Genomic DNA, 25,009 nt, shown 5'->3' on the forward strand with positions numbered 1-25,009 from the left:
ACGAAGTGTTAATGGTTGTTTGTCCTACCGTTTCAAAGCTTCGCTTTATGGATGTTGTCATCCTTGTTATGTAAATGCTTATTTGTTCATCTGTTTTTCCCTGTCTTTGTTGGCATCTGTTTCTTTATTAATAATAACTTGTCTGTATTTGAAGCTAAACCATTTGAAGAAATTTGTATCATTATATACTGTCAGATTTTTAGGAATGTCAGAGAGAATTCTAAATTTTGACTTTCTTGTTTGGATACTTTCATTTTGCTTTCCTGAAAAGATAAATCATAATATTAGAGTAATGAAATAGAGGGGGGAGGGGTTAAATAACTGTATATCTGCTTCCCAAGGACCCTGTAACGACTTTCAATTTGGGTTTTTGAAAATCAACCAATAGCGTCGAGAATATTAACACAGCCAAGTCGCTACAATAGAGCAGAAAGCAATTTTTTAGCAGACGAAAAAGGTCCTCAACAGGGGGATCCAGGTAGTTTTCTGGTTATACATCTATACTATAGTTTTATTATCATAATTAAGAGTTTTTAAAGTTAAATTGAAAACTAATTCAAGTATTGTTAAAGCCATATTTAAAATTACTACTAGCGGCTGCGCCTCTAGCATATAAAAGGGAGGGCAGAAAAATAGCCTAAAACCATCCAAGGATCTATGTGAAGCTTCCCTAAGATGGAGAACTCAATTAGTTCATTAGTTATAGAAATCTTAAGCTGCAGACAAAAAACCTTACTACTATGTATGAAATTTATAGGATTAGTTAAGAGTTAGACTTCCAAATTCAAAGAATTTTGGAATTTTTGGAAATTTGGGGGTGAATTCAATTTAAAGTTTATAAAAAATACAAAGTCCACGAGAAACCTAAGTTATAGAGTAGCTGCGATGCTAAAAATAATTTCAACTTGTTATATACTATTCACCCCCCCCCCCTTCCAAGAGGCCTCTAGGGGCATTGGATTTGAAAAATTTTAAAAATAGTTATAAACCTTCCCATGACCTATGAGAAGCTTCCATGTAAAGGATAACCATATCGGTGGTTAGTGAGATCCTTCGGTACACACAGACAGACAGAGATCCTTTTACTTTATTATAAGGATAAATTTATTTAGTAAGAACAAAAATATTACCTACTATATACTTATAACATGTTGTATTAGGTTCTTTTTTCACTCCAGATTTTTCTTTAGTTTTAACTGTTGTCTGACTGCCTGACTCACTGAATAACTCCTCCAATCCTTCTGTAATAAAAAATAGTGTAACTGTTTTATCAATTTCTTGAAACCTCTAGGGGCACTTAAGTTGCAAGGTTGTATTAAGTTCGAACCCAAACAATTAGCAAAAATATTCTTTGAAAAAGCTGCTTGACACTAGTCCCCAAAGTTTTATGCTAATGTTTCTTTATTCATTAGCTTAATAACTTTGTAGACTTTATTGAATTTTGATTGGTTTGTTCATTAAGTTGAGTGTTCAAACGTTTCAATCACTAATTTAGATCGACAGAATTTGTAGTTTTGTGTTTCATCATTGAGGATGTACATTAATTTATCGGCCATTGTCTTATCCCTATAGATTTCTGCATTCCTGTACCTGTTGATGTTAAGCTTAAATTTTGGAAAACATAGGTTGAATCATAAAATATGAGGATCCATGATATTAGAACTACAGAGGATAATAATAGCGCCAGACATTTGCAATGTTTCTGGCTGGCCATTCCGTTCTTCATCATCTTGCATTGTACATTAAGTTTTGTTCTGAAATTGAATCATAGAGATAAGTCAACTATAAATTATTTTTGTCTGTAAAAGGACAGAAAGCTATAGTTTGTGAGATTTTTCTATGTGAAGGACAAAAAGCTATATTTTGTGAGATTTTGCTATTTGAAGTACAAAAAAGCTATATTTTGTGAGATTTTGCTATGTGAAGGACAAAAAAGGTACGTATATTTTGCAAGATTTGCTATGTGAAGGACCAAAAAGCTATATTTTGTGAGATTTTGCTATGTTAAGGACAAAAAAGCTATACTTTGTGAGATTTTGCTATGTGAAGGACAAAAAGCTATATTTTATAAGATTTTGCTATGTGAAGCACAGAAAAGCTATATTTTATAAGATTTTGCTATGTGAAGCACAGACATTTGCAATATCTTTTAGTCCGTTCTTGGTACGTAAAGGCATAATTTTCATAACTTTACCTCACAAAACTTTTAAATGAGCATATAGACGGTTGTTTAAAACTTAGAAAAGCGTCGCTCCTATAAAATAGGAAATCATGTAGTTGTACTTATAATCACAAAAGAACTTTGATACATGAAGATATGTGCAGTTGTTGCTCTCTGTATAAGTATTTCGTGTAACAAAAAGAAAAAATGAGAAAACTAAACTCTTAAGGGCAAAAAATCAAGGATACCAACAATTAAATTGCATAATAATTATCAACTATATAGTATTCAAGGATGAAAACATCTATAAGTAGCGAGGCTCTTATATCATCAAGAACAACAGCTAAACATAAGAAAGGATTTAGATTGTAGCATTTATCACTAAAAATCAGAATTCAATTTTTAAAAGCAAATGAGCACTATTGGATTTATTGTTACTTGGATGTTACACCAGATTTTCATTTTCTCTAGTAAAGTAAAACTCGCAGCGGGCTAAAGTAACGATATCCGTCAAAGACTTATAAACTGGATGTAAGAATCTTTAAAACAAATTCAGCTATTTGTCTTGATTAGCAGCCAAGAAAGTCCCCAAAAATTTTATACTGGTAGGTATATGAAATAGTTTCGCCTTTAATTCTGCAATTTTATAGCGCTCGACTGTACCATTGCATCTGTATATCATCTTTAAAAATCTTGAAAACTGCACAGTAACTTTTTATAATTCTTAATGTATAAAATTATAATTACTTTCAAGTAAAAAAATGTTAAAATGTATATTGAATATTGAAAAATGTACAGCAATGCATACAAAGCAATACTAAACTTTAAAATCTTTTAAAAGTATCAGTTTCTACATTTTATAGTTAGTATGTTTTTAACCTATTTATTAAAAAATAAACTATACTAAGACATGAAGATATATTTCGATTTTAGCAATCATTTTTAATTCATTTTGTCTAAAAAACTTTAGGTTTGAGACATTAGATAGTAGCAAATATGATCAAAATTTATATTTATCAAACATAAATTTGTATAAAAAATGTCACAAATTATTTTAAAACTTATTACCAGGAAGTCCAAATGAAAAATGAAAATTTTTTAGATGGTTAGGAAATTACAAACTAATTAAACAAAACTAACATAGACATATTCATTTGGGCATTGAAATTTAAACAAAGTCATAAAATCAAAAAATATAAGATATTACTAATAACAATAAACAAGCTAAATCCTAACCACTTCTGCCCGGGTAACAAAATATTTTTATTAATACTAGTGGTTTTACACTAATAGACTTTGTATAAAAAAAAGCCAATTACCACCTAATGACAAGTGAAGCTTCTGTGTAAATAATTAACTAAACTTTCAGAGATCTTTTGCTTAAAATAAGAATCATTATTGGATCAGGACAAAATAAACGAAGTGGAAAAAAGTAGCCCCAAAGTGTCTTTTAAAGAGTAGGTATACAATACATATTTTTCTTAACTGTAACATTTTTAGAGTAATGCTTCGAAACCGATTAAAATCCGCAGGATTAGTACCGGCTCTCTGAAAAATTATATATAGCATCGTATTATAGACAATTTTCCACGAACATAAAAAAATCATAAAATTAATACCAGTTTTGTTAGACCGGGCCTTCGTACTCTCGGGGCAAACAAAACTGGTTTAAATTACATATTTTTTCATTTTATTATCTGTGGAAAGTTGGCTTTAAAACAATACAATAACTTTTAGTTGAAATTTTGTAAAATCTTTAAAATTGAGATGGTACAAAAGCTTAAAAAACAGGTCTTTTTGCATTACAGAAAAAATATTTTGCATGGGTCATTTTTTTTGCATAACTCAACCATATTTTGGCTGGGGGCCAAAATATCAACAAAATTTTTCTAGGACGGGACACTGTAATGTCCGTTCTACGGATATAATCCATTAAAATACAACATTAATATAATGTAGAACCTATGGTCTAATAATGACTGTTGTATACAATATATTGTAAATAGAAAAAATTCAAAAAAAAAATTAATGTTGGTATAATTCTTCAAACCGAAAATTGAACCAAAGTACCCCACACCCCTCCCGGAATCTAAAGGGACAAGAAAATGGCCGATAGATTGATGTAAATTCCTAGTGATGAAACACATAAATACCCCTTAAAATTATTGGTTGAAATGTTTGAACACTGAACTTAATTAACCAACCAATCAAAATTCACTAAAGTCCCCAAAGTTGTTAAGGCAACGAATAACAAAACGTTATTATAAAACTTTGGGGACTTGTGGAATAAACAGTCCATTATCCCCTCTTTCTCTCTAGCTCTGCATTAAAAAGTTTGATTATGGTCCACTTCTTGTAGAAGTAAAATTGTCAAAATGCATGATCATATGAATAATTTAGTTGTATAGGAAATCAACTCTATAATTTTAAGTATAAGGTCAATAAGTTCTATTTAAAGCAAGCTTTTCTAAATGCTCTATTGTCTGTTGGTTTGCACGTTAGGCATGTCATATGTAAAGAGAGAAGTTGTATATCAAAAGTAAATATGACGTTTTAACCATATATGTACCTATAGCTATATTAATGTATAAAAAGGGGATATTTACTTATTGTAGGCAAAGACGTCCAAGGGGTGGGGGGGGGGGGTTAAAAAGGGTTTACCCCTTCCCAAAAAAAAGCTTGGACGCCCCTGATTGGAGGATATACATTTTAGATCAATCCATAATCAGTGCTTTCCCTCAGAGTGCCGAGCGAGCTTAAACCCTCCCCCATTATTTTAAAATTGAAGGGTAGGTAGCTTTTTTCTTTTTGCCTAACCCTTTATGGTGCTCTAACCCTGGGGGAAAAATTCTGCGTTGCCCTAACTCTTAGTCACAAAAAACTACTCAAACTATTTTCAATTTATTTCAAAATAAGGTATAAGGAAAGCTCCTTCTGTGTCCTAATATGCACTGAGGGAAACAGCCCTAAAGTTAAGTAGAATTTTTGCCTTGTCATAAGTAAGTTCATAAAATATTATATAGCAAAGGAATGCAAACTGGGCAATCTAAAACGAATGAATAAGAAAATGTGCATAAAATAACAGCAATTAAGTTTAGGTAGTTGTAAATTTGTAAAAAGTAATCATTAATGTTTCCTGGATTTTAATAGCAATATGGAACAATTTATTTTATTTTGCATTCACATTACAGTTCATATATCTTTATTTTATGTCATTTTTTTCAGCAAAAATGCCACTTTACAAACAACATGTGTTCGTTTGTCTTCTGGCAATTAGACTGTAAAGATTTTTCTTTTGTATAATTTAGTCCTTTTTTACACCTTTTTTCAAAAAAATGTTTTTATATATTTAAGTAACGCCTTTTAACAATTTTCGAAAAAAAGTATGTTTATAGTTGAGCCCTATGCAGGGCTCAAACCCTGCAGATCCTATCCCTGCGGGTCTCCGGTAAGCTTAACCCAACCTAACCCAAACAAAGCTTTATGAATATTTTTTTTTTAATTTATATTTTTAGAAACAAAGCTGTATAGAGGGACAAAGTGCGTTAATTAGCTTCGCTACTAAAATTTTATAAAAAGTTTAAATATCATTTATTTGTTTTGACATATGATTTATGCTTAAGGGATCGAATAAAGAGATTGTTCAATTGAAAATAATCTTTTTTTTAACAATCTTATGTAGAAATTGTACTCTAATACTTGTAAATTTTGGGAAAAAAGAAGGGTTGTAGATTATTTTATCCAACATTGATACTCCCTCCCTGAATTTTTACGAGGGCTCGCCAGTGAGATTGTCATTATCAGCTGGATGTCTAAACCTGTTGCTAAACAGACAATTCAACAATTTTTAAGAATTTTATTTTGCCAGGAATAGGGTATAGCCAATAAGCGAAATAAATCTAAAATAATATTTGAACATGAGATGTAAAGGTCATCAATTTTACAATGGTTTGCCCCCCCCCCCCCCAACGACAGCTGAAAATCACACATAGGTTTCGTGATTTATTTTCCAATTAATTTCGTTGTTGGTACAAGCTGAATTTGCCACAAAAGCTGGTTTAAATTTAAGGCTTATAAGCGGCTGCCGAGCCCATATTTTTACTAATGTACTGTGAAAATCTAGTATTTTAATAATTAATTTCTTAATGGGTATTTAATCATATATAGCAGAATATTATAAAGGTTATTAATATCCATAAGTAGAGCAGTAAATTTCGAAAGAAATTAAATATTTAACAAAAAAAGTAAAGTTTAATACAGAAATTATATGTATTTAATCATATCTTTTAGCATGGGGAAGAGGGTTTCACAACTTTTTAAAAAATAGTTATATATAAAATCCCTAAAGGACAATTTTGACCCTAAGAACTGGAAAACGCATTTTTTATTAACACCATGTATAAAAAGCCTTATTTCACTTTAATAATGAACACTCAAGTTCTCGTCCGAATTACTACATGAAGAAAATCACCAAACCTTGCTGATTTAAAAAGTCACGCAATCTATCTAGAAAGAATAAAAAGTATTTTCCCATAATAAGAGGCGGGGGGTAGTTTTTCATTTGATTGTTTTGGTTATATTGGGTCGTTGGTATAGACAATTGGCCCCGCAGAGTTAGAGCCCCCCGCAGAGGAAATGATATATAGTTTCTAATGGATATAATTATCTTTGTTGAAATTATGATAGCACAAAATTGTAAAAGTTATTATGGAAAATTGATGAGAACACGTACCACAATTTTTAACTTTTATAGACCATAAATGGACACTCTAATTTTTTCCCTTGCTTGCAATTTGTAGTCATATATCTAAAAAGAGAGGGGACAATGAGCTGTTTATTACACTAGTCCCCAAAGTTTTTCAAAAAAGTTTTCTTATTCGTTTGCTTAACATCTTTGGGGACTTTTACTGAATTAAGTTGAGTGTTCAAACGTTTCAACGATTAATTTTAATTTACAAAAAGGGTAACTTTGTGTGTCATCATTAAGGATGAGCATCAATTTATCGGCCACTGTCCCTTTAGATCCCTGGTCTATATCTCTGTCTAACCTATGCTCATATGGCTAGGGGGATTCCTATGAAAAATGAACATCTATGATATTACTCAATAATTTCTTGGAGATATTGAATTTCTATGTCTATTTTCTTTGCTGATATTTGAGACAGAAGGCTGCAATTTCTTTTGCAGATTTTGCTAACCAGTAGATTTTTTCAACCATTAAGAATCTTCCGTCCGTAAGTCCGTAACACCATTGTTCAAATATGATTTTCTGGGCTATTGTTAAAGAAAGGCATCAATGAGCATCTAGTTTATACATTGTTTTTTTGTCCGTCTGTCTGTCAGTGAATGAAACTAAAGTCCAAAGGTTTCGGGATTTTCTTTGACTTTAAGCATATTTTCTCCCTTTTTTTATTATCTTCAATTGAACTCTACTAGTAACTAACTTTGTCCAGTTGACCATTACATGATTTTTTTGGTGCATATGGATGTTGTCATTCTTGTTTAATATTGATTACAAAAAGGTAGTTTCCTTTTAGTACTGGCTATAAAAAGTAAGCGAATCACATATTAGATATGAATAATTAAACATCTAATCTTAAACTCTCTATATAGTAAGAATTAGAATATTTACAGGGTGTACTAAATAATCTTAATATAGTGACTTTAGTAATTTTGTGTATCATCATTTGGGATTTACATCACTTTATCGGCCATTGTCTTATCCCTTTAGATCCTTGATTTTGTTTGTATTTATGTATTATAGCTGTCAATTAGTGTCCATATGATTAGAAAACTGTGAAGGTAATTAAATCTCCCAAATCGCCTCCCATAAAATTGGGATAAAGAGATATCTATAATACAAAGTAGAATGATGTCTGTCCTTCCGTCTGTCTGTCCGTCTGAAGCTTAAGATCTCGGTAACCACTGAACCGATCGGATTCTACTCTTCAGGGTCTATACCTATTGGTCCTGTGGTTGTTTTAAGCTATTTTCTTTGGGGGTGGGACTCCACCAACCCCCCCAAAAACAAAAAAAAATCCCCCCCCCCAAATTTTTTTAAAATTTGCTGAAGATTTCCCTGGTCCTTTTACGAATTTTGACATTTTTTTTTAAAATCACCTCTTGGGGCAAAGCCCCTAGAGGTTAGTAGTGAAGCAGCAAGTGTATAATATAATAGTATATAAAGTAGTAGTGTTTTTGTCTGAAGCTTATAAGATCTCAATGAATACTGAACTGACTGAGTTTTCTATTTTAGGTTTCGTGATGGTTTTAAGCTATTTTAGTCTAGCCTCTTTCTGTCCCTTTTAATTATAGAGCCTCTAGATGCTAGGGACTCAGTCGCTACTAGTATAAAAATGTTATACAAAAATATGCACATTAAAACACTCAAAAGAGACCCAAATGTATTGAGTTGTTATTTAAAGGAAAACATTTCTTTAAGGTAAGGGGGGGGGGGGGGAATTATACATCGCCATTTTTTATTTTAATTCTAAAAAGAAAAATTTTGGGGGAGGTAGTTATTTTTTTCTGGGAGCTATTTCTCTTTTGGAGGGTGATGGTAACCTCCTCCAAATTATTATAAACCTTCCCAGGACCTATGAGAAGCTATATTATAAAGGAAAACCATATTCAGCTGTTAGAGAGTTCCATCGTTACAAATAGACACACAGACATACAGACAAACTGATAGGCATCATGTTACTTTGTAGTAGGATTGTTCTAATTACTTAGCTACTATTAGTATACCTAGAATGTGAAAGTTCATTCATCTACATACAATACAATATTAATACAGTCTCTACGCATTCTCTTGTAAATTAACACGCACACACATATACACACACATAAACACATACACTATACACACGCACAAACTCACACACAAACACAAACCCACACACAAACACACACAGACACAAAAACACACACACAAACATACACACATATTTAAGATGATTTACATATTACTTTTTTCTAAAAACATTTTGTTATCAATAGAATATATTGTTAAGATATTTGTTTTTGAACTAATTCAACAAATCTGTCTATTAAATTTAAGTCCAATAACAATGTTTCCATAATGATATTGATATTATTTTAGTAGCAAAGCTACTCTATAATTCACTTTGTCCGTCCGTCTTTTAGTCCGTAACGCTATCCTTATACTAAAGTAACATGATGTCTGTTTGTCTGTGTGTTTGTACCGAAGAATCTCGCTAACCGCGGAAAACACGGTAGATTCTCATAGGTCCCGGGAAGGTTTAAAACTATTTTGGGGTAGGGTACCACCACCCTCCCAAAAGAAATCACAAAAGATCTAATTTTTTTATGTTTCTTGATTCAACAAAGAGAGTTCAACGAAACATAAACGTCAAACGCAACATAGACATATTTAAATTTAAAAAAAACATTTAGAGTGCCACTAGAGGCCTCTAGGGGCGTAGCCGCTAGTAGTTAATATGGGATTTACTCAGTTCCATAAATATAGGGAGAATATTTACTCAGTTCCATAAATATAGAGAGAATATTTACTCAGTTCCATAAATATAGGGAGAATATTTACTCAGTTCCATAAATATAGGGAGAATATTTACTCAGTTCCATAAATATAGGGAGAATATTTACTCAGTTCCATAAATATAGGGAGAATATTTACTCAGTTCCATAAATATAGGGAGAATATTTACTCAGTTCCATAAATATAGGGAGAATATTTACTCAGTTCCATAAATATAGGGAGAATATTTACTCAGTTCCATAAATATAGGGAGAATATTTACTCAGTTCCATAAATATAGGGAGAATATTTACTCAGTTCCATAAATATAGGGAGAAAATTTAAGTATGAAACAATCATAGCTGTCCAACTGATTTAAAGCAGCTTATTGGTCGCTTATTCTCTTTTTACTGATTTCCACATTTTAAAAATGAATTTTGGTGTTCATATATGAAAGGGCATGAGCAAGTAGCTTTATTTTAATTTTTCACTTTTTTTGTATTTTCTCTTACAACTCACTTTGTCAGTCGGTGCGAAAGTCATGCTACAAAGAAAATATGAATGTTTTTGGAGGGTTTCGTAATTTTCCTGATTCGCAGGTCCTTTTTTTATGACTACTGCTTGATTCTACACTTTGTCTATATATCTATAGATGACTTTTTTGTGCTTTGCTAATTATGGATGTTGTCATCCTTGTTTAAATATAAATTTGTATATATTATTTTTGATACACAGCTATTATCATGCCTTTTTTTATATAAATAAAAAATAACTATTAATAAGAATGCAATACTATTAAAAACTCGAAAATAATCAACTATTAATAAATGCTTTTAAAAAGGTTCATCCATGCTTAAAAATGAAATAGAATATAAAAAAAACAAGGATGACAACATCCATAAAAGCGAAGCACTGAAACGGTAGGACAAACGGACATTAACACTTGTATAGTATCTGAACTGAAAAATCGGAACATGAATGTATAAATGTCGAATCAAAATTGTAGGTAAATTTGTTGAAAAACTGCTTAAAAACAGGATAATGTTTATGGACATACTTACATTTTTGGACTTGATTATAGAGTTGCTTCTCTTATAATATTGTTCTTTGTTGTCCCAGGAATCAACAAACCAAAAATCAGATCAAACGGATAATTAAAACACTTGAAAATTTGTTGTAAAAAAGTAGAAAAATCAACATGTTTAAAATGGACGTACGGACATTCTGGTAATGATTATAGAGTTGCTACGCTTTCTAAATCGTACCCAACTACTACAGAAATCATCATGCAAAGTTTGAAATCGATAGGACAATTCTAACATGCCTAAATTAACGAATAAAAGCTATCTATCTCGGACGGACGGACGGACGGACGGACCGACCCTAATTATAGAAAAGCTTCGCTTTTAATAAATCACTGTGTACGATACTGATTTGAATAATAATTAGTCACTTTAAATCTACTTTTTACACATTTGAAGCAAAATTTTATATGAAATAAGACGTAATATTGGTTTCATATTTATGGTCTTACTGCCCGTAAACTGGATGTAATACACTACACACACACACCCAAACACACCAACACACACCCACACCCAAACACACACACACACACACACACACACACACACACACACACACACACACACACACACACACACACTTGGAACTGCAAACGCAAGATACCATGCACATTCGATGTATTATTACTTGGATGTTGCACCAGATTTTTATATAATCTAGGGATAGTAAAATAACGCCCCACTCTACGCAAACATTCACCTCTTTTACATCATCACCTTCCTCCCTATTGGATGAATGAAATGACCAATAAATGAGGTCCATATCAGCAACCTAAAATGACGAAAATTTTCACTTAATATATCCACTTAATATATATTCAATGCACGCGCGTGACGCATGTGGTTGTGAACGCAAGTTGCTTACGTGCACGCAATTCGTATATGTACTTCGACGCGACCCAACATAGGTAATAGAATCTTAGTACCTTTATTCATAGGTCAATGTGTTCTTTTAATGCACCAAATAAAAATAATTTGCAATGGCGAATGTTTTAATTGTATCTTAAAATACGACTTTGTATTTTTCCTACTAAAAATAATGTTATTGGAATTGGGTTAATTATGATTTGAATAATATTACAAAAAAAATTATTAAAATTGAAAACTTAAAAATACATCCTTTTATTGATATGGTTAATATTTGAAAAATGCAACATTTAAAAAGCATTTAAAAGCAAATTCTGTGCCATAAAGGAAGATATCTTTAAATTACTTTTGTTTAAAATTTTTGCTAGATTTTTTTTGTAAAATCGTTTGAATATAAAAAAAAATGAGTGACCTAGGGGGATAACAGTTCTTCAACTTTTCATAGATTTATTTTTTTCTATCTACCTGCCTCTCACTTCAAATTCGTTCTTTTGCCCACTATTGTTTTGTAAGTTACACTTACAAGGATAATAATATCCATAAAAACCAAGCTCTAAAATCAGACGTTAGGAAAAACGAATATTAAAAACTTTATATTATGCAGAATACAGATAAGTCTAAACAAAATTGTACGTGGTTTGTTGCAAAATTGCATATATCTATGATACCTTTTAAAGGCCATACTTACAGTTTTAGGACTTGATTATAAAGATCCTTCACTTATAAAATTGTACCTTGTTGTTCTAGGAATCTTTATTACAAAAATCAGATGAATAGGAAAATTATATCAAACGACAAAATGTTGTCAAAAGGAAAATAAATCAGCATGTTTAAAGAGACGTACGGACTTTCAAGTAACGATTATGGAGTTGCTACGCTTTCTAAATCGTACCTCACTGTTACAGGAATCATCATACAAAGCTTTGAATTGATAGGACAATTCCAATATGCATAAATAAACGAAAAAAGACCGACTTTAAATGAATTATTAAAAAGCTACGCTTTTAAAAACCCAATTATTAGACATGATCAAGGTCAAATAGTCGCTTTTTTACTTTATACCTTTAAATATACTAGCGGCTTCGCCCCTAGAGCCTCTAGAGGGAGATGATTCCCGAAACCCATTCTTTTAAATTTAAATTTATTTTTTTTAATTTTAGGGGGTAGAAGGGGGGATGCCCCCACAACTCCATTTTATTTTATTTTTTTTTTGAGAGGGGGATAATTTTTTCTAAGGGTGATTTTCCCCAATAATAGTTAGAAACCTGTGACCACTAATTTCGAACTGGTTAAAGAAAGAAAATTGGAGCTGAAACCACTAATTTCCAATCAGTTAAGTGGTTACCGAGACAGACCGAGAGACATCATTCTACTTTGTATTATAGATGACCAAAAAACCTGACAGACTGACAGACGAACATGAATTGTAGATTCAACCTAAACATACATAGCTGATTTATAGTTTAAATTTTGTTCAGAAACGAAGCTACTTCATAAATCGGAATGTCCGTCCGAAAGAAACGGTATGTGAAGACTGTTATTTTCTCGGCTGCTGTTCAAGATTGACGGAATTATTATTTAGTAAAGATTCCCTACTAATGAGCATACAGTATATAATTTACTTAGTCCCTCAGTTTGGCAGTTATGATCTTACGTACATTATAAAGACTTTTTTAAAAGCGAAGCTTTTCTATAATTAGGGTCGGTCCGTACGTCCGTCCGTCCGTACTTCCGTCCGTCCGAGATAGATAGCTTTTATTCGTTAATTTAGGCATGTTAGAATTGTCCTATCGATTTCAAACTTTGCATGATGATTTCTGTTGTAGTTAGGTACGGTTTAAAAATCGTATCAACTCTATAATCATTACCAGAATGTCCGTACGTCCATTTTAAATATGTTGATTTTTTTACTTTTTTAACAACAAATCTTTATGTGATCTAATTATCCGTTTGATCTGATTTTTGGTATAATGATTCCTGGGACAACAGAGTACAATATTTTTAGCGAAGCAACTCTACAATAAAGTCCTAAAAATGTAAGTATGTCCATAAACATTATCCTGTATCAAGCAGTTTTTTATTGTGAAAAGACCCATCAAGAGTTGTCAGCATCCCAAAAATTAACCTTAAGAAATAATATTTTATAATAACAAACAAATAAAAAAATACTGAAATTTAAAAAATAACGAAGAATTACAAGCTTTAATGAACAGTTTAAAAATCAAATTATCAAGCTAATCACCAGAAAAGAATCCAAACAAGAGAAATTTTTGCCAGTCTTAAACCAACCACGATCGAGTGAAGGTGAGATAGTGATTTTTATAATCAGTTTAAATATTACTATATGCATGAATTTTGGCAAATTACATATATGTTTTTAAGAGAATTTGTTGTAAAACTCTAAATTAAATCATTTTTCTCTAAAGTCAAGCTTGATTAAATTAGGCACAAATCTACAGATTTTTTCTCCCAGCCGTTAATATAAAGAAACAGGACCATTGAAATTAAGTGCAGTATGCTTAATAATCCATGTATTGTGATTTATTGACAATTCTGTCTAGTTAGTGAATTTAATTTAGTTTGGACTCGCTGTAAGAGACCTAAGAATATTGAAACAAGAGGTAAAAATCTTATTTATATCTATTTACACTTATAAAGTAGCTGCGCTCCTTAATTCACTCATAGAGTAGCTACCCCTTAATTCACTAATACAGTACCTACGTTCTTAATTCACTTATAGAGTAGCTACGGTATTAAACAAGCTGTAGAGTAGCTGTGCTATAAACCCCTTATAGAGTTACTACGCTCCTTAAACGTCTAACAATAGGCTGCGCCCCTAAGGAAGCCTTGAAATAACCATATATTAATGTTTTTCTAATCTAGATTTATTTGTAGAAGGCCGTTCCTTATTTAAACTATTTATAGAGTGGCTGCGCCCCCAAAGAAGGCCTAAAATAACTGAATATTAATTTTTTTTCTAATCTAGATTTATTTGTAGAAGGCCGTTCCTTATTTAAACTATTTATAGAGTGGCTGCGCCCCCAAAGAAGGCCTAAAATAACTGTATATTAATCTATTCTAACCTAGATTTCTTTGTATAAGGCCGGGCATCATTTAAACTATTTATAGAGTGGCTGCGCCCCCAAAGAAGACTTAAAATAACTGTATTATTTATTTATATATCTAGAATTGTCTATGGAGAGCCGGACCTTGTTTTATTGAGTAGCTGCGCCCTAAGGAAGGACTTAAGAGGCCAAGCATTAATCTTCTTTTTTTTATTAAGATATATCTATCTATATGAGAGGCGGACTAAATATCTATTGAGTAGCTGCGCCCTAAGGAAAGACTCAAGAGGCTAAGCATTAATCTTCTCTTTTTTATTAAGATATATCTATATGAGAGGCGGACTAAATATCTGAATATCTGTTGAGTAGCTGCGCTCTCAAATACAGGCCTATAAAGAAAAGTATCTAATGAAATTAATAGTTTTTTTATGTATCTAGAAATTCGTTGATGATGCACTGCTGTATGGCTTAGGCGGACCTGTTCATCAGACTTCTGGGACAAGACAAGAAGCCTCATATTGGTCCACCCCAACAGAGCTGTCCCTGCAGTGTGCACTGTTTTACTCTACTTATTCTTAGGTAAGAAAAGGTAGCTATAGATACTGATAGAGTAAAGGGGAGCTTCCATGAATAGGGTTTCATCAGTTTAGTAATCTAAATAAACCCGAAGCTATACCTATACCTAAGACAGCCAGTACCTAATTACCCCTACAGGGATGTAATGAATAGATAACCCTAACCCAAATAAGAGGTTCCTAGATGGGTTTGTGTTAAAAAAAAATCGTCCTAACTTACCTATACATTAAACTCTATAATTCGTTGATAACAACTACAGCTTATGTTACATTAGAGTAATCATCTAAAAGAGTAAACCTTACCCTAAAGGGTCAAGCCAATGAAAGGTATTTAAAGGATTAAACCAGCTTATTTAATTGTACCAATAAGCCTTCCAGATTTGTCCGGCTATTGGTTTCTCTGACTTATAATAGTTTATTGTTTCAGTATTCAACACAGTTGATGCAACCGTAGAGAGACACTGCTTACATGTAAATTAATTCATAACCAGAGTCCTACAAACAATTATTACCTACAATTTTAACCACCGTTTTATCTACATGTCTAATTTATATGTTACCTATATAATTATGTGCTATTATAAATAAATTGTCGTTTTTAATTCATTGTTAATTACTGGTGGAGAATCTAATATCCATACGTAGCTATGTAGCATTTATATATTTACACGCATAGCCTTCTGGTAATGGATATAGAATATGTGGATATTGTGACAGGCAGATTTTTATCAGTTGTGGGGAATATGGTGGGTCCACGCATGAGGTGCATGATCAAATATCTCATGATTTATCGTTCTTAATTACTGACTACTTTTATACAGTGGGAGGCGTAGTGAAACAAATTAGTTGGGGGGGAAAAGACCAATTCAACGGTGTGCGGTCATTTCCGCATATTATCACATAAGCATATTGTTTTATCAATACACAAAAGCAAATTAAATTAGAAGTTGTATACAGTAGTGAGTGTAATGGATCTAAAGGGATAAGACAATGGCTGATAAATTGATATACATCCCCGATGATGATACTTAGAATAACCCATTATATAGATTAAAATTTGTGGTTAAAAAGTGTGAACACTCAACCTATTGATGCAACCAATTCAAATTGACTCAATCCCCAAAATTGTTAAGCTAATAAATAAGAAAACGTTATTTAAAACTTTGGGGACTGTTGTCATTGCCCACTCTTTCTCTGCTGTACAAAGTTTATATTGTGTTAACAAGGACAAAAGGGATGAAAAGTAGAAAATGTTTTTTTTCATGAAATAAAAGAAATATATTTTTTTCATTAAATAAAAAAAAATATATTTTGTATCATGTATATCAAAATATTGTAGATCCTAAATAAATTTAGCTGAGTAATTTACCACATCATATTATAGACATCTTTCCGTGGATAATAAGTGAAAACAAGGTTCCAAATGCCTGAGCTAACAAAACTGGTGCTAATATTATGATATTTACTTACTACTCATTTAAAATTTCTGTAATATTTATAGTAATAGAGTAGACCCGCTACTCTAAATTATTTTGTTTTATACCAACTAAGAACTAACGGCAAATTTTCAGATATTTAAATTATTTTTTTTAAAAAGAATTAATTAATGATTATTAAAATCTCAAAAGCTTTTTTTCTAAGTTTGTTTCAAAAATTAATTTAAATACTATGAAGAAAAAAAATACTTTATCGATGTACTTAATAGCTTAATGTACTTTTCTTATTTATATGGGGGCGTTGTTCAAAAAAGTGGTTTAAACACCACCAATAATTAAAATTTAAACAAAAATAAAAATCTGTATATTAATGTATTTTATATACATAGATATATTTAAATCTTTTATTACAAGCGACTTTAGATAAAGTATCAATTAATTCACATGCGTCGCATGTGTTTGAATGTATTCGCATTAATGTAAATTATGTTTGCAGGGATAAATAGAGTTGAAATATGGATCTTGAAATTGTTGGCGAATTTTATCTATAATTTAGATGTCTGTCAACCCTTAACGGTCGGGGGGTGGGGGCGTTTTTTTTTCTATCCTGTTTTTTCTATCTCATTTTCCATTTTTTCCATCCTGTTTTTTCTATCTCATTTTCTGTGTGTGAAAGATAAAGAACCCAAACTGCTTGACTTTTAAGTATGGGTATGACACATAACTGAGAGTTGGAATTTTTTGAAAATCTCCATCCTGGAGGGCACAGGATGCCAGCAAACCTGGCAGGGTCATCCAGGTAAAGAGCCAAAATATTTTTTTGACTAAAGCATTTTATCCAGAAATTCCAGGTCTCCAGAAATCTTTAAAAGGCTCCTGTGGCCGCAATTTTTGACTTAGAGACTTCAAATTTTAAACTTAAGATTTTCTTACATGTCTACATTACAAATTAAAATTTCATGAAGATCCGCCGCCGTTTTCCCGCCGACCGCCGACTGCGGCGGCTTGCAGCTGCCAAGTACAGCTGCGGCCGCAGAAATTTATATTTTGATATTTCTAATGAAAATTTACATAAAGATAAACATTTTCTGGAAAAAAATTTTCTTCTAGCTTCAAAAATAAGAAAATTACAGCCGTTTGAAATTTTTAAGTAAAAAAAGACCTAAAAACAAAGGTTGTTAAATAAAAGGGTGAAGGAAGCGAAAATTGACTTAGACTTATAAAAGGTCGGAAATTCATTATCAAACAGGGGACTTGCACAAAAAAAATTAGCCCTCTAGCTCTGACAGGAACTGAGATAATAAGGGGGGTCGTTGAACGCCCTCCCACCCCTCCCGACCGATTAAGGTGCGGCAAGGGGCCCGACTGTAAAGGGTTAATGTAACTTTTTTACTACATTTATTTTTAATTTTTTATAGTTTTTAGGTATTTTCCTTATAGGATTTCAAACAGAGTGATAGATTAACAGGGACAAAAAACAAAGTGAGTTGCAGTGTAGATTTGCTTTTAAAAATTAGTTTATTTGCCAACATTTTCCTGCCATTCAACTTTCTCCTCACCCTCAAATGGTTAAAGATTCAAAAATAAAACAAATATATTCTGTTCAAGTGTACTCTGGAAAATAAATATTGGAAAATTAATCAGTATTATTCTGTAAGTGAGTAAATTCATATCAGCTTTTTAAAAGCAAAGCTTTTATATAATTAAAGCTTGTCTGTCTGTATGTAAGTTTATTATTCTGGCGCGCAGAGTTAGCTCTTCTGGTTAAATTAAACAGGTTAGAATTGTCCTAGTAATTTCAAACTTTGTATAATGATTCCTATAATAATTAGGTATGGTTTTTGAATTGTAGCAACTTTATAATTGTTACTAGAAAGTACATCTAAAACATGATGATTTTTTATTTATTCAGCTAATTTTTGGGATTCTGATTCCTATTACAACAAGGTACATTGTTATAAGCAAATCATCTCTATAAATAAGATGAAAATGTCCTTAAAAATTCTTCTGTATTAAAGAAGATTGCAACAAATTTACTTTACTTCAAATTTTTTTTAGACCTGTGTTTATTATTCTTCTTATTAAGTTCTGATACGCTACAAGTGTTTATGTTTGTTTGTCCTACATTTCAGAGGTTTTCTTATATGGATGTTGCCAAATGAGGAAGTCTGTAATAAGATATGCGCCAAAGGGCAATAATAGGTCAATTTTGTTAATTTTATTTTAATTCATGTATAATCATATCCATATTCCATAAAAAAATTTAAGGTGGGAGTTTGTACGCTTACAGATTTCATCCTGGGACTTTCCCTCTAGAGGCTAGTGGAGCAAAACAGCTTTAGACCAGCCAATTTTGTATGTAGTCTATTACTGTAATCATAAACATATAAAACGCCGAAAATGGCGGTTTCCGTTATTTGCCGTTTTTCGGCGATGGTCAGAAAAATATTTTTTTGTTATGTAAACTAAGAGTTCGTCCTAAAATTTGGTTATCATAGCTTTAAAATTGGCCGCTCTACAGCTGTTTTAATATTTAGCGGCTGGCAAAAAAAATGAAATAAGGGGGGAGGGGGGAAGTTAGTACACTTATAGGAAATGAAATTCAATAGCAAATTTTGCCCTGGCTTGTTTTTCTAGTTATCAACCTAATTCTTTTTGTAAGCTCTCTTACATGACTGGATCTACCCATAAAACTTTAAAAATTTAATTTTGTGACTTTCCCTCCAGGGGCTAGTGTGGCAAAAGAACCCCCCAAACACTAAAAATTTAGGTTCTCAGCTTATTTTTTGAGATATTGAGATGATTTTTTTTCCAGAAAACTTTTTTAACATAACCAAACTAAGTAAACATTACAGATTTCATTTTGAGACTTTCCCTCTAGGGGCTAGTGGAGCAAAAGACTCCCAAACAGTAGAAATTTTAGTTCTAAGCTTATTTTTAAAGATATTGAGATGATTTTTTTCAGAAAACTTTTTTTAACATAACACAACTAAGTAATCATTACAGATTTCATTTTAGAACATTCCTTCTAGGGGCTAGTGGAGCAAAAGACCCCAAAACACTGATATTTAGGTTCTGAGCATATTTTTAAAGATATTGAGATGATTTTTTTTTGTAGTAAATCTTTTAACATCACCGTACTAAGTAATCATTATAGATTTCATTTTGGAACTTTCCCTCTAGAGGCTAGTGGAGCATAAGACCCCCAAACACTAACATTTTAAATCTGAGCTTATTTTTAGAAATATTGAAATGATTTTTTCCAGAAAACTTTCTTAACATAACCGTACTAAGTAATCAATACAGAATTCATATTGGGAATTTACTTTTAGGAGCTAGTTGAGCAAAAGACCCCACAAACATTAAAAATTTAGGCTCTGAGCTTAATTTTAGAGATATTGAGATGTCTGTCCATATGTCTGTCAGTCTGTCCATCAGTCCATCAGTCTGTCAGTCAATAATACTTTTGGGAAAATGTGATTTTCTAAGCTGCCATTTAAGATAGAAGGCTAAAATTCTTTGTCAACATTTAATTTGTTGAAAAACTGCTTAATACAGGATAATGTTTATGGACATACTTACATTTTTAGGACTTGATTATAGAGTTGCTTCGCTTATAACATTATAGTTTGTTGTCCCAGGAATTAATACACCAAAAATCAGATCAATCGGATGATTAGATCACAAAAAATTTGTTGTTAAAAAAGTAAAAAAATCAACATGTTTAAAATGGACGTACGGACATTTTGGTAATGGTTATAGAGTTGCTACGCTTTCTTAATCGTACCTAACTATTAAAGGAATCACTATTCAAAATTTGAAATCGATAGGACAATTCTAACATGGCTAAATTAACGAAAAAAGCTATCCGTTACGGACGGACGGACCGACCCTAATTATAGAAAAGCTTCGCTTTTAAAAAGAATACTTAGCAATCCTCATAAGAAAATAACAGTATGTTTGTTTAATAGGGGGGAACTTCAACGCCCACCCCCCCCCCCCGCCCCCCCCCCCCCCCTCCCAAACCTATTAAGGTCCACCGAGTACCGACCGTTTATGGTTAAACATAGAGTAAATTCGCTACTAAAACTTAAACTCTAAAGTCATCCTAGATGTAACACGAATGTTATTTAGTTTCCTGCGAAGTTGTCTCCGATACAACCGCTAATTTTAAAATCAAATTAATGTTTTTGATATACAAAATAATAATCCTTTAATAATTTTTAGTGCATTTAAATATAGAATGTAAATATTCTAAATAGAAAAAAAATAAGTTTTAAGTTCGCCAAATTTGAGATATGCCAGAAAGCCGGACCCACCTTTTTCCCCACAACCTTTTTATCAAATTAGATTGATAATATAGGTCTTTGTGTTCTCCAAATTTAGAGGAGGCGATAAGGTTAAAGTCATAATGAGGGGTAAAGGGAGTATATCCATGTATCTTATTAATTTTTCTAACTCATAAAAATAGAAATAACATAGGAAGACCTTTATATCTATTTAATTCACTGTTCTTTACTACTAATTAGTAGGGTTGGGCCGGATACTTTTTTGGCCGGATACCGGATATCCGGCTGATTTCAAATGCCGGATATCCGGTAACTGGCCGGATATCCGGCCGGATATCCGGTTATCCGGCCAAATTACCGGATATCCGGCCGGATAACCGGCCAAATTACCAGATATTAAAGTAGTAAAAAAAAATTCTTTAGAAATCTTATATAATTTTACATAAAGTTAAACTTATTCAGAAAAAATGTTCTTCTAGCTTCAATAATAAGAAAATTATAGCCATTTAAGATTTTAAAAAGCAGAGATTTTTGGTGTAAAGTATAAAAAATTATATCCGGCCGGATAGTTTCAATATCCGGTATCTGGCCGGATATTAAAAATGGCCGGATATCCGGCCACACCGGATATCCGGCCCAACCCTACTAATTAGAATGTTGTTAGTTTTCTATGGCCACCTAGTAAGCATTACCAGGGAGGGAGGGGACAATAAGCTGTTTATTATACTATTTTCCAATGTTTTATAATAACGTTTTCTTAATAATTTGCTTGACAACTTTGGGGGCTTCTATTGATTTTGATAGGTTGGTTTGATAAGTTGAGTGTTCAAACGTTTTAGCCACTAATAGTAATTTACAGAGGGGATAATTTTGTGTAATATCATCGGGGATACTATCGGCCATTGTCTTAATCCCTTTAGATCCCTGAAGCATTCCCCTGTATTGATATGAACGTGTGAATAACTACATCTTGTCAATTAAAATATCTCAAATACCTGATATGCCAGGGAATAAGGGAGTAGTAATAAAGTAACAGGATGTTTGTTTGTCTGTACCGAAGGATCTCGTTAATCGCTGAACTGATATGGTTTTCCCTTTACAGGATAGCATCTCAGGTATGTACTGGGAGGGTTTATAACAGGGATCGGAAGCCTCACGTAAGCCGCGTGTAAGCCTCAGTGAAATCGTGATTTTATCACTATAAAATTCAGCTGGATGTATAAAACGGCTCTTTAGCAGACAATCCTTCTTTCTTAATTTTTTTTTTCTGCTCACAAACAGGTTTAAAACTGAGGCTTATGCGCGGCTTACGTGAGGCTTCCGATCCCTGGTTTATAACCTATAAACAATGACGTCATACTGGCCTACTATTTGTCAATTAAAAATTTATACTGGCCTGCTATTGGTAATTTAATCTGTGTATTGGCCTATCATTGGCCATTTGTATCATATGACGTCATTTTTTAATAGGCACTATAAAGAGCTTCATAATAATTGTCATTCATAAAGTTTCACTTAACTATATTTTTAATGTATTACACTTAAATCTACTTTTACAATTCAATAACAAATACAATATATATATAATAACTAGCGGCTATAGCAAATATGATAATCTTTACTAATATAGTACGTGTTATCTTTTTGTGTGTCAGCAGTAGCAAAGCTGCTCTATAATTGTATTTGAATGTCTGTCTGTCCATCTGAAACATAGATATCTCTCCAACCAATGATGGGTTTCCTTTTTTTCTCTCCTTCTCCTTCACTCATTTTTTTATCTCACTATTTTCTATATATATATATTTTATAAAACATCAATCAGAAGCCACAAAAACTTTTATTTAAGCAGCAGCCGCTTTTCGTTGTTGTTGAAATGATTTATTCATTTTACAGAAGAAAAAAAACATAATATGATATAAAAATATGTATAAAAAGAATTTATAAATAAGATACATGTTAGTAGGATAAGGGTTAGCAGTTATACATATTAAATATTAATAACTAATATAATATACATTCTTTGCGGCTTTTTCAGTCGCATTAGCAGCTTATCACAGCTATTGCAGCTTGGAGTAAATCACAACTGCCAAGTTTAGTCTGTATTAGTAACAGCAACAGCTGTTTGGCTTAATTTTTTTAACGTATTTATTCAGCGGCTGCCAATTTGCAATTCCTGTTTAATTCCATCACTAAAATTTAACACCCCTCCCTATTTAGGTACATAATAGTGGGAAAGGGGACATACATAAGACAAACAACCATTTGACTGCACGACTTTTGTCTGGAAGTCCCAACTGTACATGGTAATGAATTGCGACTGTGGCAAAGGTATTCCCCCCACTCTTACTATCAGTGTCACGTGTCAGACATAGCAGCAGTAGGTATCATTTTTAACGTCTCTAGTATAACGCAGTGGGGACAATTCTCGAAGCCGACAGCAAGCCGGCATGTTTCCAATACGATAATGCTTCGATTTTTTATCTTCAGTTTTACTATCCCTGTAAAGATTTTAGAACACAAGAAAATCTTTGTTTCCATTTCTCCCCCCCCCCCCCGAATTACTCCGCCCATAACATGATGGATTTCTTATAATAATTTCATAATTAGATTATGTGTGGTGGGGAGTTCATCTAATGTTCCACCCCCCTTCTATCTATCTATCTATCTATCTATCTATCTATCTATCTATCTATCTATCTATCTATCTATCTATCTATCTATCTATCTATCTATCTATCTATCTATCTATCTATCTATCTATCTATCTATCTATCTATCTATCTATCTATCTATCTATCTATCTATCTATCTATCTATCTATCTATCTATCTATCTATCTATCTATCTATCTATCTATCTATCTATCTATCTATCTATCTATCTATCTATCTATCTATCTATCTATCTATCTATCTATCTATCTATCTATCTATCTATCTATCTATCTATCTATCTATCTATCTATCTATCTATCTATCTATCACAGAAATGAAATGTAAATCCTCTCTGTATATTCTGTAATGGAATGGATAGAGATGATATTCTTCACAGAGGATAAACATATTATAAGAAGATCAACAATAAAAAGATTATATATTCAGGGAGGGAGGAGACAATAGGTTATAGAAGATTCTTCCCCAAATTTTGTAAACTATAAAATCATAAATGTTTAATGGCATAATACACGGCAACGATGTTGAAAAGAGACTATCCAAGGAAAAACACACAGCTCAATTTGTAGGAATATATTTCGATTAAATCACATCTATAAAATGTTTGATTTTGGTAGTTTGAAATTATTATATGGAGGAGAGGTTTTAAAAAGATTAAAAAAAGACAATATTATACTAAATTCCAACAAAAAAGAGGTAGTTTATTCAATTTTTTTTTATTTTTTGGGGGGGGGGGGTAGATATGCCTACATAGATTTAATGACCATTGTCCTATCCCTTGGTGCGTGTATTATATTTAGATCAAGTTGGATTTATAAAGTTGGGTATTTTTGACACTTTTAAAATCTGCTACCGGGCAAAAAAAGTAGTTTAAAAAGATCAAAAAAGATGAAGAGGGTTGTATTTTTGGCGCATTTAGTTGCGCTGCGAACAATATATGAACTTCTAGCGGTTGTGCTCCTAGCATTAAAAGGCACTGAATTAAATAAAAAGAAGGAAGGGGTCAATAATAGCCTATAACCATTTAAATCTAAATACGAAAATATAAATAGTAAAACATAAAAAACAGAAATGAAAGGTTTAGTGATTTTTATACAGTAGATTTACTATTAATTTTAAATAAACTTATTTCTACTCTATAAACTATTGAACCGATTTGGTTTTCTATAATCTATTTTAAGTAAGTTTTGCATAGGTCATGTGAAGGTTTTAAGCTATTTTCTTTCTAGATTAAAGTCATGGTTTAAGATATTTTTATAGTCGTTCACTGTCTTTAAATTAAAGTTACAGTAAATTTTAATTTTCAAATATCAATATGCTGATAATAAAACATAACAATTAAAGAAATATTTTAAAAGCAT

The 25,009-nt window shown here is 31.9% G+C and overlaps 3 protein-coding genes and 1 long non-coding RNA gene across 6 annotated transcripts in view; 1 reads left to right on the top strand and 3 right to left on the bottom strand.

Moving 5' to 3' along the window:
• LOC145304028 (uncharacterized) overlaps positions 1-25,009 on the bottom strand; it is a 105,021-nt gene that overhangs the window by 52,827 nt on the left and 27,185 nt on the right. The window lies entirely within an intron of this gene.
• Bin1 (histone deacetylase complex subunit SAP18) overlaps positions 1-25,009 on the bottom strand; it is an 85,704-nt gene that overhangs the window by 33,503 nt on the left and 27,192 nt on the right. The window lies entirely within an intron of this gene.
• LOC145304418 (uncharacterized) lies at positions 79-1,750 on the bottom strand. The gene is made up of 3 exons (XM_080146298.1): positions 1,591-1,750; positions 1,131-1,241; positions 79-263 (listed from the first exon to the last, which is right to left on the bottom strand). The coding sequence occupies exons 1-3, from the start codon at positions 1,727-1,729 to the stop codon at positions 79-81; spliced, it is 435 nt and encodes a 144-aa protein (XP_080002424.1). The 5' UTR covers positions 1,730-1,750.
• Positions 13,693-15,853, top strand: LOC145304034 (uncharacterized). The gene is made up of 4 exons (XR_013873951.1): positions 13,693-13,915; positions 14,191-14,232; positions 15,115-15,255; positions 15,679-15,853. It is a non-coding gene; the product is annotated as an uncharacterized LOC145304034 (long non-coding RNA).

Source organism: Acartia tonsa, chromosome 13 (assembly GCF_053477335.1).
Source record: "Acartia tonsa isolate MP-2025a chromosome 13, ASM5347733v1, whole genome shotgun sequence".
NCBI classification, from domain to species: Eukaryota; Metazoa; Arthropoda; class Copepoda; order Calanoida; family Acartiidae; genus Acartia; species Acartia tonsa.

Bases quoted from the DNA above. Each gene is read 5' to 3' on its own strand.
- LOC145304418 (XM_080146298.1), bottom strand. From the start codon at position 1,729: ATGATGAAGAACGGAATGGCCAGCCAGAAACATTGCAAATGTCTGGCG. The intron at 1,242-1,590 runs GTACAGGAATGC...TTTTTATTACAG, and splicing joins TTTAAGCTTAACATCAACAG to AAGGATTGGAGGAGTTATTC. The intron at 264-1,130 runs GTAATATTTTTG...TTATCTTTTCAG, and splicing joins ATGTTATAAGTATATAGTAG to GAAAGCAAAATGAAAGTATC.